This window comes from Centropristis striata, chromosome 5 (assembly GCF_030273125.1).
Source record: "Centropristis striata isolate RG_2023a ecotype Rhode Island chromosome 5, C.striata_1.0, whole genome shotgun sequence".
NCBI classification, from domain to species: domain Eukaryota; kingdom Metazoa; phylum Chordata; class Actinopteri; order Perciformes; family Serranidae; genus Centropristis; species Centropristis striata.
This window is the reverse complement of record NC_081521.1, coordinates 32541557-32556734: the sequence shown is the minus strand read 5'-3', so window position 1 is coordinate 32556734 and position 15178 is coordinate 32541557. Positions and strand designations below refer to the sequence as shown.

Sequence of the window (15178 nt, the reverse complement as noted above, 5' to 3'; positions counted from 1 at the left end):
AGAATCGGCCAACGAGAACATAACAAATCTACCAGTGTCAGTAGTTGTGTTATGGGACCCGAAACCATTATAAAATATAAAAAGTACAACTGTAGACGACTAGTCATCAGACGAGTGCTGGACTGAGACAGAAATAAAAAGGCACATGAAGTTAGAGGCTGAAAAAAATCTCTTAGAAGAATGAGATGGGAGGTGGTGACAGGGATGTGACAGTCACGCAGATACAGGAGAGAATATCATACAGTAGTGATGTTAATCTGTCAGATTACATATAATTGGTGTTGCTCAACTGTTATATGTGTATAAAATCACAAGAAAAAGCATGGTTAACAGTGTGAAATGGAACTAATGGTGAGGTCTAGGCACCAAAAATGATTTGGTTTCAAGAAGTTCTCCAACATAAACGGCACAAGAGGTCGTGTGTCAGTACCACAAATTACAGCATGTAGGTACGTAATGCAGCTAATGGTACAACGGTGCATTCTAAAAATAGCACACACGTAAGCTCCGCGGTTCTAAAAAAAGACTGGAGTTTCTGCCAATTTATGCTGTAAAACCACTGACCTTAGGTTTAGGGCAAAAAAAAAAATCTGGTAAGGCTTTATAAAAACAGTTTAAACAGTAAATAAATGTCTGTAAATGCCAGAAGTTAAGTAGTTACAAGGGTCACGTGACTACCGCAAGTTACGTAAAAAACGTAAATTAAATTCAAAAACATGATTCTTAACTTAAGTTAAAAATGGTTTACTTTTGTTTTTACACGATACCGAACGCAGGAATCTGCACTTTTAAACTTCGCCTGGCAGTCAATCACTAATCCGTCAGCAAGATGGCGGCGGACGCATTACAGTGGATGATGAAATACAGAGACATAGCTTGTTTTTCGCTGCCTGTACACGCAACCTATATTGACGTTTTTGATGGGAGAACAGGCTGTTAAGTTTGATAAAAAAGAAAATGGTTTGGGCTTAAATAAGTACTTCCATATGTAGTTACATAAATGACATACTGCACATTGTCTTTGTGCCTTTTGTCCCGCCCCTCCTTCACTGTGATTAAACAGCTCGGTGAGCATTTGGGCAGTGTGTTAATGTAACCCATAAAAAAGAAAAAGAGAAAACATTTTGGTGGACACACAGAACTACCAAGTAGAGTGTGCTCAGTGTACAGTGGTCTATTGAGTTATTCTAGTGACAACATCCACATTTTCCTCCTTGACCAATCAATTGGTTGTAGAGTAGGTATAATTTCAAGATTTTCTTTAGTTGACTACAGTCCTAATGACTACAGCCACGAGATGTCGCCACCTTACAACAAACATCAATTTCAGTTGCAATAAGCTCCACCTCCTGGCTCACGTAGATATTTAGTGCATTACTTTTCGTAGATTTAAGTAGGAACAGTGAATGAGAACCGGCTGAGTTCTCTCTTGGTTAAGTTCTTTTGTCTATCTACGGATAATATTCACAGAACCAAATCCAGGAGAATACCACGCTTAAAATTTAACTAATTTAAATTCATGCCCCCTCTATTTTAATCCTTTTGTACTTCTATAGCCCTTTTGCGAATCTCCAATTTAAATATCGCCCTCATTCAGGTGTACTAGTCAGAATTTGTAATTAGATCTACCTGGGGATATTATTATCTTTATGCAAATAGGCTCAGAGGAGCAACTAACGAGTAACCCCTGCAGATTAGACACTTTGTTTCGGATCACATTATGGGATCATGCTTAAAGACAGGGAATAACTTAAACTCTGTGTTCAATTCATTGCAGGACAAAAGCAGTGACACTGAAGACTATAGGGAGGCAGAATAGAGGATATATGTCTGTGTCTCAGCTGTGTCTTCCTCCTCGCCACACAGCAACTAGTGGCATCCTCATGTATCTTGCCTTTGTGCAGTGAGATAGATCAGGGGCTGTCTATCTACCACCACCCAGATGGATGGCTAATTGTAATGGGAGCCCAGAACAGCTAACAATTAGACCTGAATGAAGATGGATGTGAACATGTGGGGGTTGGGAAGGGAGAGGAAAAGCAAAAGAAGGGTAGAAGAGAGAAGGCTGAGGGACTGATGCTGCACTTCCTCTCCTTAATAATTCCTCCTTCTTTTGCTCCCGTCTGCTCTCCCCTGGTCTTTTAAGTACTGTGAAAGGCAATCTTGAATGACTAGCCTATTTTACTCTCAATTACACATTGCCTTATTCTAAGAAATGATCTGAGGAAGAATGGATTTTCCATGAAATATAACCATGTGCCGGTAATAAACGCTGAGGAAATGACGTTTTGCTATGCTAAATGACCAGTGACGCTCGCTAAGCGTTTGGGTTAATGGCGGAGGTCATATGTCATTAAGGTTATTGAGCATTAAAGAAAACTACATGTTAAGATGACGGTAGTAATGGGGTATTGAAGGATATGGCATGTCTGAGTAATTCATGGCTTGAGTGGGACATTAAAGATCACAGTTGTCATTAGCAGAGAAAGAGTGGACCATACAATGATAATAGCTCTATGATACACCCGGGTTACCATCTTTTATAGGGCGAGTACGGTTGTCTGCCATCCTAGAGCCAAAGAACATTAAATTAATGTGATGAAACGTGTAATGAGCTGAACACATGTCAGCAGCAGTTGGTATGAAAGGCAGTTAAAGTCATTGCAGTTGCTACAAACTAGGGATGGGCGTTTGGAAGAAACCTGCTAACTCCAGCATCTATAACGTTAGCAATCAATTAATCGATTAATCGCTGCATGCACACATGGGCAAAATAAAAGATATATATACAGTACTATGCAAAAGCCTGTTTCGATAACGAATGCTTTTATTATGAATGGACAAAAAAAGATTCCTGTCGATCTGAGATTAAACTGTAAAGATAATGTCAAGGAGTTACATTTTTTATGTTTTAGCCCCCAAAGAGTCATGAGGTTAGTTTTCACAGTAATCTTGCATATTTAAATGTGTTTTGTGTTTAGAATAAGTTTTGGATCAGATTAAACCTAGTAATTCATGCTAGCAGGGATTGATACAGTAAGCTAGTTTTGCTCAAACTAATACTCTTGTATTTTTGTGTGTTTTATAATATATGTTATATATATGTTATTGTAACTTTCAGTTTGCAAACTGTAGCTTTATCCAACTTAATTGTCAGCTCATTGGTTTATTCTCGTATGGCTGCAGAACTGAACGCTCTGTTGTGTTTCGCATTCAGAGATAAAATTAAAATTGAAAAAATACACAGATCAGTTAAAAATTCCAGCTGATCGACTAAATTCTCAACCACTTTTAATCGATCAGTGATTAAATATCCCTACTACAAACCATACTGACTCTACAGCATCCACATGTTAGTGGATCTATGAGGCTTTACCATAGACTTCTCTCTCTGCTATATGACTTTATAAGGAGCCACTGTGAAGCTCAATATGGGTGGCCTGGGTGCTGAAACAGTCTACTTCCGACAGCATCCTCCTGTCACTTAAAATCATGCAGAATTACAAGGCATGGCTGCTTTAAATTTATTTTAATGTGAACAGGTGAGTTATACAAAAATTCACCCCCTATCATAATTTGCTATTGAGAACAAAACCATTATTTCTGCACCAGACTGTAAACATGGCTCTTTCTGCAGTAAGGTTAATTAAAAAAAAAAAAAAAAATCAAAATAGGCTTCTCCTAGAAAATAATGATGATGATGTCTGTCTTTTTCTAACTGAAATTTAAGTGTGCAGTTAACCATCATGTCTGTCCTTGACTCGTATAATCCAACTGGTGATTTTTAAAGCCTCATTATCTGATGTTTCTTCTGACTTTTGCCTTCTGACAACCTTTCCTAAATTCCTCTGTTGCGGTCCATTTCCTTTTGTGCTGATTGTTCTTCATGAGTGTTTCTTGTTCTCAAGTCTCTGCTGGAAAGAAGATGTCAATCTCAATGAGACTGTGTGCTTAAAGAAAGATTAAACACACAGATGAAATAAAAAGCTTTTTTTTTTTTTTAGCAGCGTTTAGCATTTTAACAAGTATGGGGTTCATTTTTCAGCCTCAGAGGCTGCCACTTTGGCACATCAGTGCTTTGAGCTAAATGCTAAAGTTAGCATGCTGACATGTTGATGTTTACCATTTTCACTATTAAGTTGACCCTGTCAGCATGCTAACAATTGTAAATAAGCAATAAACACAAAGTGCAGCTGCAATTGATAAGTCTGAGAGAATCTTTCTGGCTTTGCAGGTATTCCGTCATGAACAAAAATATTAGACAAAAATTAAGGTTTGGCCGAATGATAGTGCTAAATGAAAAGTCAGAGGATCACCAAAGGATCTGTATGATGTAATATCTGTACCTAATTACTAGAGCCCGACAGATATATAGGTTGACAGATATTATTGGTCGGTAATCGCCTATCAGTATCGGTGTATAAACTGTTTGATATGTGCTGTTATGAAAACTTAAATCACTATATATAGTGCATGATAAGGAATATATAATTATGTTATTCATAATTTAGAAAAATTGTGTTATCTTTAGTTTTTGTTATTTATTTTTTTCAAAAGGCAGCAATTGACTGACACTGAACAGCAATAATGTTTATTTAGCTATTTATTTTATTTATATTTATTTTATGTAATACATTGTATAACGTGTAACAATGTAAAATACATTATTTAATATAGTTTTATGTTTGAGAAAGTAGCTCTCTGAGTACATTTCCAGAGTGGTGAAAAACCAGTGCACAATCCACATAAAAAAGGTCTATTTTCATTCCAGCTCAAAATTTGACTTTATCAACCATATCAGTTATTGATGAATTTCCCCCCTCTGTGATCGGTAACCTCATCTCTATAAATTACATGGCAACCAATCCACTAATTGTCAAGATATTTCTCTTAACCATGAACCTCAAGGTGGCTCAGAGGGAAAGTAAGGGGCTCATCAAAGACTTTAGAATCCGTCCTCTGGGAACCATAAATATCTGTAACAACTTCCAAGCCAATAGCAGTCGAGGTACTTCAGTCTCGACAAAAGTGGCAGACAGATCAACAGAGGCAGAAGGAAAGGCTCTTTTAGTTAAGAAGCAGTTGGGAAATAAATTATTTCACAGCATCTACCACTAAAGCTATCACAATATGTAATTCAAGACATACTCCACTGATCTTAAGCACACAAGCTTAAATGCTGAGCAACACTTAATCCTGTGGGCTAATTAAAGACAGAGATGGTATACAGACTGCATCTCTCAAATGCTTTAAAATATCACATTTGCAAACCTGTCATCATACTTGGCACTTAAGACCTTGATTTGCCGTATGTTCTCAAGGATCAACTCAGTGAAGGCAGGTGGAAAATTATTACGAAGGCAATGATAAGGCGTTTGAGTCATGCTGTTATGAAATAGAGAAAACCTTTCCTTTGGATGTATGGGTGCTTGAGCAAATCGCTGACCTCACTGCAGGCAAGCCGGGGAGGCATTCGGGTGCCTGAGGGAGTCATTTAGTACTGGTTAATGACGACAGCGCCGTCATGCTACACCGGTCAGTCGGTGGGTGTCTGGTACTGAGCGGCGTTTGGGACACTGCACCACACTGCAGCTCTGTGGAGAACACTCAGGGAGGTGGGACAGACCAAGGTCAGGCCTAAACTGACAGGAAGTATGGCTAACGCACACACGCGCACAGACATGGATTGGTGCACTTAAACAGCTGCACATACATAGACAAGCAGACAAACAGATGCACACCTTCCTTCCAGCCAGCACCTCATCTGGGTGATAGCTATTTCAGGAAAGAACACAGCATTAGGACACACATCGCCTCCAGCCTCCAGCTCTCCCCCCTTTCTACACTCCCTCTGCCTCCCCTGCTCCCCCCTTCCCTCTGGCCTTCCTCCTCACCACTCCTCTCTCCTTTCTGCGTCAACACTATACATCTCATCGGTTACAACCTGCTTTCAATCTAGATAATTTCCCAACCTTCCAATCCTCCTTTCTGTCCCCTCTGTGTGTCTTTTCTTCCCCGAACACTTGGCTGCATTACACCGGAGTCTTGCTTGGCAGACAAGGTTACGGTTAGTTAAGACTGGGCAGCGGTCAGGCCACGGTCGAACTGCAGGACTTTAAACAGATTTAAACTACAACCGGAGAGCATGTGCTGAGATGGATGGCAGTAATCACAGAGAGGTTGAGAGGGAGGGAGAGAAAGAAAGAGAGAGGGAGGGAATGGATGGAGGCAGAGGAGCAGAAATGAGCAGAGGAGAAATAAGTAAAAGGAGTGAAAAAAGCCTTGCTTGGAGAGGTGTGAACGAGAGTGATGAGAGAGAGGAATGGACTCTGAAAATATGTGTCAGTGTGTGCATGTCTGCCAGCTCCAAACAAACACACTACTATCTATCTCAGGAGAACAAAAACTGTCAGGCTCGCCCTCGAGCTATGATTACCAACTCAGTTTTGTATGTGCGCCAGCTGATGCTGCTACCCAGTTTGGCTCATGGACACACCACAGCATGATTCTGTAAAGGTCTAAAGGCTGGGCTATTTACCTACAGGAAGATAGGATCTTTCAATCTTCCACAGTTTAAACACGAGTTTCCATAATCCGTTTATAAATCTGTGCCTGCCTGTGTTTTGCTATTTTTCCAAGGATAAAATCTCCTCACAAGGACAGACCAACAGAGAAAACCATGTGAAGACGGGAAATTGCTGATATTAACTTCTTTGACGGGCTATTTTAGGATTTAGGCATGGGTTTGTGGATGAGATTAGACTAATGATAATATTCAAGTCGTGGAGTTAAACGATACTTTGGTGTTGGAGAATTGGATATTTTACATAATATAAAGCGTTTTTTTCTTAGTTCAGCTCAGGTCATGGATCTATTAGATTTCACAGCAGATGGTTTGGGGTTTGCCAGGTGTGTGCGAGGTTTGGATGTCTATGGGATCAGGAAAAAGTTCAGTGTTGTGGATTCAAAACTGATTTAATTCTCATTAACATTATATATTCATGAATCAGATGATCTGTATCTTAAGAAATCTGTGGGTAAGGCTGAACAGATTTGATTCAGTTAGGTTTTCATTTAAATGTTGCAAAACTGCTGATTGGTGTATCAAATCTTTTTCCAAACCAGCGCCATCAGCTGCTCTCAGATGATGTATACCACTTACATGTGGTGTCAACTTTTGACCTCCTGTCTGCTCCTAAAGATCCCCTTCCCTCCCCTAAAGAGATAAAAATGGCTTTTGGGTCTCAGAGGGGCAATGCTTTACAGATCATGTAAAAGCCATTATACGAAATTATAAGTTTTGGGATGCCAGTTGGTATAAAATCTTGTGTTTATTCTTTCTAATTGGTAATAATGTTGTGCAAATGTAAGTGTAGGTAATAATTATCTAATTAAACATGTTAATGCATTGTGAACAACGACAATTTGTTCCAGATTCGTCAGATGTTTTGCCAATAGGTAAGTGGCACATTAGAAGATCTTCCTGACAAATTAAAGAGCTAAAAGCTTTTGGATAAACACCTACCGGAACCTGAAGTTGTTCTTATAGCTGGCTTATAACTGCAGCAGTGAAATCAATCTGATGTTTTATATTTATATATAATCCATACATGTATGCATTACATATAAATAACATGTGTGTAAATTACAACATGCAGTTCATGTAGAAAAGTTGCTTCTCGATTCCACTGAAACCTTGGAACTGAGCTGCATCTGGCCAACCTTGCAAATGATTAAGATATCAGTATTGACGGACTGAAAAGTTCCCCCAAAGCTGATTTATTTATGCAGAGCGAAGGGAAAATTGGAAGGTCATGGTTTAGGTATGCATGTCAAGAAAGAAGGTCTGTTGAAGTATGCTGATGCTCACTGAATATGCATCACGCACCTACTGCTCATGTGAATGCAAGTCAATGTGCATTATACGCACATTATCATTAGTGTCAGGGAAGACTTCAGCCCTGTGGAGTCCTCTCCTCTGGGGGAGAGAGACGTCAGAACTCCCCTCTGAACTCTGGAAGTCTGGAGGTCCAACCCTCTGCTGCTCAGTTGAAGGAAAATAAAACTGTGCTCACCTGAACCTTCTGCGCCCGCCGCTTGTCTGCTCTCTGGTTCTGGTGATAGATGCGGCTAAAGTTGGACACGATGACAGGGACAGGCAGAGCAATTACCAGCACACCGCTCAGAGAGCAGATTGAACCAAAGATCTTCCCTGCAATCGTCTTAGGAACCATGTCTCCATACCTGCGAGAAGTGACAGGGAGAAAAGAGAGAGTAAATTTAGTGAAACATCATATTATGCATTTAATAAAATCTGTCTGTGGGAGCTCAACCTTTGAGTCATGCACGGCCGACTGGAGGTCATCCTCAGAGACACACACACGCGCTATCAAAAAGATCAGCTCGATGCCCATTAATTTCTCTGCTACGAGGCTTTCATCTTATTTTTAGGCCTCTCCATGCTGCGTGTGTCCATCCCCACCAGAATTAAGTCTGACCTGCTGACTCTATCCCATTCCAAGAGAGAAAGAGAGAGGCTTTCGACCAAACCTCCTTTGCCACTGAATGGCACAGTAAAGTCCACCGACTCATTCACTGAGAGCAGATACTATTAACCTTTAGAGAAGAGAAAGAGGAGGACACTGTGAATGCCAGAGACATTTCCCAAAAGCCATTTAGCCCAATTCAATCTGAAATATTTGCAAGTCAAAAGCAATCTCGTCTTGACTTCAAAGACAAGACAACACAATTATAATAACTATATTAAACACCCCCCTTTTTTTCCAAAGGAAGAAGCCAGACTGCATGAATCAACAGTGGAAGGAAAAGACGAAGGAGAAGAAATTCAAAAGCTGAAAGAGCACGACTTAAGTTAGAAAAGCAACCTTTACTTCTAATGGTCTTCATTTCTTATTCATGAGTAAAAAGTGCAGGTAATTTGTCCTTGTTTTCCAGCTAAACAAGAAGTTCTGCTGAATTTATTAGAACCGACTACAAGTCCCACTTCAAATAAACCCAAAACAAAAAGCCTTTAAGCATCCAGCATTATATATAATTAGGTAAAGACTGATTGTGGAAAGATGTTTTTGTTGCATCAACAAGGTAATGTCTTGAACAGAAATCTCTCGTCCCACATAGTGAGCTGGATAAACCCCAGTTATTGCAAACAAAGAGTCATCTTTTAAATTAATCAAATTAATTTCAATATTTGGAAAACAGGCTCTCTGCATCCAGTGGACTCAACCTGTAAGAATTACAATGAAGCTTGTGTTTTAGCTGTAAACCTTAATTGCCTATTGAATCCAAATTACTACAAAGCACATGTGCTAGACACGTCGCTGTGTGCAGAACAGATTCTCCTGGGTAAAAGGATAAATGGGATGATTCATGGACACACTCATCTGTGAACACATCTTTTGCAAATTTGCAGTTTGGTTGGCACTGAGAGGCTGAGAGGGAAAGTCGAGGCAGAAGCAAAGCCAGAAAGACAGCAACAAAATGTTGCAAGGGAACATGTCTCTTCTCCGGCTCGTCACACTCATCCCTGTAGAAAGCAATGTGACGTGTCAGAAACAGTGAAAATTGAGGGATACGGTGTGTCAGAGAGCGGTGGTGTGAATAAATCACGGATAGGTGGAATTACAGAGAGGTTAAGCTACCGTCCTGCAGCCATGGGAGCACACATGCACGCACATAAATACTTTTAATAATTAAAACAAAACACCTGCTTTAAAAGGGTCTTTTGAAAACTTAATTGCATATTTTAATACTTTATACTTCTTCTGGAGAGAAAAATATTGTACCTTTTACTGCACATGTATTTGGCAGCGATAGTTACTTTACAAATGAAGATTTTAAAGACATATAATGAGCCTATACTATTCAATGCCTTGTTATGCAGTAAATTTAACCAGCCAAGAGTATAAAATGAGTGAAAGTTGCACTACCAAAGCAAACTACAGCATTAAAATGCCACTTAAATGTTAATACTTCTGTGTTAATGAGGCAATAGTATATTATATCACAATGTAACACTGACAGAGCCTACTTTCCTGCATAATGCGGCGGCTGTGGCTCAGTTGATACAGAGGTTGCCTACATGTCGAAGTATCCTTGAGCAAGATACTGAACCCCAAATTGCTCCCGATGCTGCGTTCATCGGTGTGTGAATGAATTCTCAATGGTGCCACCATTGAGTAGCACCTGTGTGCCCTGGTAGCCTCGGCCACCAGTGTGAATGGGTGAATGAGCGTAGTGCACTCCATTTACCATTTAATGAATGCTTTAGACTTTAAATACAATTTCTTAATAAAATGTAGATATACATTTTTGAATTTTGGGGTGGGCGGGCGGGTGATATCACCAAAATCTTTTATCCAGATATTATTATGTCATATCTCGAAATGATATATCTGACTTTGTTTAATTAAACTGGGGTTGAACAATAAAGCTGGATGAATGAATGAATTAAATCCTGCATGCTGCTGTAGGAAAACACTGGTCAATTTATTTTAACCAACATTTTGGTTCCAAAAGGACCTTTACACATTATTGTATAATGGTCTTGTTACCATTTATAAAGAGTTAGGATGTGCTTCTTGTTATCACTTTAGACAATGTAATTGAATCACAATATCTGAATATATGATTTTTGTCACAATATGTTTCCACTGACTGACAATTCATTCTCATAATCTACTATAACCAAGCCCCAGTTTCACCACTGACACATGTATACAAAAATGCAGGAAACCTACATGTACCATGTTTCCACATAATTATTTTCTGAAAAATCAACACTGAATAGGCATAAGCATTCATATGAACATGAATATGTTCACGTGGATACTAACAGCACAAGGATATATTATAGTCCCCTGGAGACTTGGCAGAGTGCACATCTAGTCAATCTACCTGTTACTGCTGCTGGGCATGCATGCATATGCAAAATCTGACTCTTTTACATAGGCATGCACACATACTCACACACCAGTCTGAACATGTTGAGCTGTAATATATTATATATATACTGTATATATTTGAAAACAGATATATTCATAAATGTCTATGTGTTAACTGTGTTGTTTGAGCAGCATGCTTCACAGCAACCTTGCAAAAAGGCTGTTTGTGTGTAATGATAAGAACCAGCTCAAAAAAACCAAAACCCTTTAAATACTTTAAAAGTTCTTATGAGCTTTTCAGATATGCAGAAACACATTTCTGAATAGCACTCATCAAATTCATCCACTTTGACAGATCACAGAGAAAAGCACTGGTTGTTATTTGAGGACTTGGCAAACAGTACCCCAGGCTCTCCATAAATGAACAATAATCGGCTTAAGAAGTTGTGCTCATGATGGTCGTTTTATAATCTAATGAAGCACTTCTGTCACAGTCTGTTGGAGATAGTAAAAACACAGACTGGTAAGACACACACACACACACACACACACACACACACACACACACACACACACATTAACCACAAACACACAAAGAACCCATTCAGTTCATTTTGGAGAAGGAGATGAAACCTCATACTCATTAGTCACAGATTTCGGCAAAAACAAGCCCAATATGAAGCTATTTAAGTGGAGGGTCGTTTTCACATCAAGACAGCAAAGCACTGCCCACACACAGTGAACCACTGGTCCACAGCCATAACTGAGAGTATACTTACAGAGAACATTCATCGTCCCTTCCAAGAACTTTAATGGTCTTTCTACCCAAATTAGGCAATAACAATCCCATCAGTGGTACAAAGGCCCTATCACTACAAAACATTTCATCTCATCCTCTCTTCAGAAGATGTTTCCATTAGGAGGAATGAAAAGCTAATCATATTCATCTGCAAGCCTTCTTTAATGGGATCCTATCAGATTGCCTGATAGAGGCCCTTCTTTCCTAATACTACAGTCAATTTGCCGCTTCCATTTAGTCAAGCTGGCCCGTCTCTGATGATACCATCTCTGAGCCATTATACATGGTACAGAGATAAAGCTGGGCTTGCACACATTAAAGAAAAATAAAGCTGCATTAAGTGGAGTGAGGGTGTGCATGTGCGTGTGTGCGCTTAAGAAAGGTAGATGAACGCCAGGACCATTTCTAACTCTGCAAGACTTCATTGAAGGTGGGGATGGAGGTAAATGTCTGAGAAAGGAAGAAGATGGATAAGCAGTCAAAGGAAGTTTACCGGAGGGGGAGATATTTTCTCAGCAGATGCAGTGCACCCTGGAGGTTTATTCTCTCCATCAACCCTCCTGTTCTCACACACACACACACACACACACACACACACACACACACACACATACATATGAGTTTGCTGTATTTTATATGTTCACCCTCATATACAGATAAATCCAAGGTGCATGCACAAACACACACACACACACACACACACACAAACAAACAGCCAGGTCAGAGGAGCAGGTCAGTCCTGGGTCAGGGCTGTCGCATCCCATTGTAGGAGGGCCGGGTCTCTGCAGGTTACATTAATAAAGCCTAGGAAGGATAGATGGGGGGTTATTGAGTGGGACTGAGTGCTCTTGTGGAGGTATGTGTGATGGATGGGCTTATCAGTGATGGTCTAAAGGCTGACAGACGTGCAGATTTGTGATGATGACAGGTCATGTCGTGTCAGGTCTGGAAGGCACAGCTCATTCCCTTACATACCTACAGATAAACCCAGCCAGCGTACACGTGTAATACAAAACAACCAATATGAAAGTGGCCATAATCACAGCATTATTGTTTATACAAATTATATAAGTACATGCTTTCGTAAAATATATTTTTACATTCGTTTTATTGTATGGGTGTACTAAAAACCATCTGCACAATAAGCTTGAGATTAACTGATCTGAGCTGAGTCACAAAGTAAATATTTATTGCAGGAATTTGTTTTCACTTTGTGGATCATAAACCGCTTTTATGTACGTGCTGCAAGACCATAATGTTATTTATGTGCTCAGGATAAGAAGCTTCTATTAAAAAATAAAGGGAGAGAGAGAGAGAGAGAGAGAGGAAGGACAGAGATGTGTAAAGTGTTGAGGGTTGGGTTTCCATTTACAGACCAAATCCCATGTGATTCCTCTGCAATTTTTCTCAGTTCCCTTCAGATACAGCCTAAGTGATTCTGTTTGGACCACAATCCCTTGCGGTGGATTGACCCCCCTGGAGGACTGAAATCACCTACTGGAAGAGACAGTGCATTCAGTGTTGGGAAGTGGGTTTGTGTGTTTACTGTATGTGTGACAGGTATGCTTAATTTGTGTCTGGCTGTGTTAGTCAATGGGGTACACAGACAATTACAGAAAGACGCAAGACAGAATTATTTAAGAAAAGAATGCACATGTTGAGTAAGTGGCTGCCATTAGAGGGATTACTGCAACAAATATAAAATACGTTCTAAATTGTAATTTAATTATTAAGGAAAACTGAGAATTTCGATAACTGATCATAACAACGAAATATTTAACGATGTGGCAAAAGCAGAGACAATGGGGACTAATGTGAAACATGATATTATAATAAAAACTTTAATCATCTGGTAGATTTAAAATGATTAAAGGAATGCATAAAAATCAAGATTTTTTTCATATTCCCTCTCCAGATTGGCACATCCAGCATGCTCAAGTTTACTTTTTATATTACAGTTAAAATAAAATAAAAATGCTATTTTTTAAACCATTCTGAATCAAGAGGGTTTTTTGTTGCCAATTATAATTCTGGATTACTGTTTTTCATCAGGGCACTTCATAGCAGGTCTGCTGAGGAAACTAGGAGCTTTTAGCACCATGGACAGCTCATATTGCTTTTGTAGCACCGGCTCAAACAAACTCTCTCCTCATACAGCTGAATACGAACATCTGTCTCCAACACAGTCAGTGGTAGAAGTGACTAAGTATATTTACTCAGGTACTGTGTTTCAGTACATTTTTTTAGGTTTACATTTACAGTTTATACTTCAACTCCACTACATTTTGGAAGCCAATTATATCATTTTTACTCAACTACTTTTATGTGACAACACTAGTTAGTAGTTACAATACAGATTTGGTTACAATATACTTACCAAAGTAGTATAAATGAACGCTGTCTTGTTTTTGGCAAGGTGAGTAAATGTGTTTGAGAACTTTGTTCCACCAGTAGCATCAGACTACAAGCTACACAGAGAAGATGTCACAGAACATAGTTGCATGTCAAGACCAACTCATGATGCGTTTAATGCAATGCTTTAGCTTAACGTTAGTTGACTCTGCTCCTCTAGACTTGAAATGTTTTTCATCCATGTCTGCCACCGTTTTTTCCTTCTCCCTTTTATGTACTATACTAGGGGTATAGGCAACCTGTGGCTCCGGAGCCACATGTGGCTCTTTGGCTGCTCTCCACTGGCTTAAAGATATGGAAATAAATACATTTTATTTCCATTTTAATTCTCATTTGTCATTGTTGTAGGCCTACATTCTTACATTTTCCAATTGTCAAAATTTCAGAACGTTTCAGTCAGTTTAAGGCAACTTAAATCATAGCCTTTGCACTATCCTGAAAATTTTGCCAAACCCAGCTATAGATAGGCTTATCTCCAGCTAAAGATTTCACTGGAAAATACACCAATTTGTTTTCTTTCAGAGCCAGTGCATCTGGCTTGGTAGTAAGCTTGATCTGCAGCGAGAAATTGGCAAATTGCTTTCATTATAAGGCTCCAATATCCAGATGGATTTTTCTTTTTCTTTGGTTTAACTATACCATACTGGAGAGTCAAAGGTAGCCCCTGGCGGATGTGACCCCCTGCCTCTGCTATTAAGTATATAAAGAAATTAATTATAGAGTAATTATAATCATGTGATACATATTTTTCTAAAATAGGCCATTCTGCATAATGAGTAAGTTCACTTATGGTACTTAATGTATTTTCTTTTAACACTAACACTTTTTTACTTTTAGCTAAACAAGATTTTGAATGCAGAACTTTCACCTGTAAATTAACACAGTGGTATTACTTATTTTACTAACGTTCAAGATAAATTAATAATTCTTCCATCTGCTACTTGCTTTAACTGTGTTCTAATGATATACATTACATCAGGAAGATGTGTAAAAAACAACTGCAATCATTTTTTTTAAACATACTTCTACAAAATATTGCATTCTATCATTATATGACTCATATGAT

The 15178-nt window shown here is 39.0% G+C and overlaps 1 protein-coding gene across 1 annotated transcript in view; it reads right to left on the bottom strand.

Moving 5' to 3' along the window:
- Positions 1-15178, bottom strand: part of kcnd3 (potassium voltage-gated channel, Shal-related subfamily, member 3) — a 107703-nt gene that overhangs the window by 17542 nt on the left and 74983 nt on the right. Inside the window, exon 3 of the mRNA XM_059332783.1 lies at positions 8076-8244. Coding sequence (XP_059188766.1) covers positions 8076-8244 — 169 coding nt within the window. The remainder of the gene's footprint in view (positions 1-8075; positions 8245-15178) is intronic.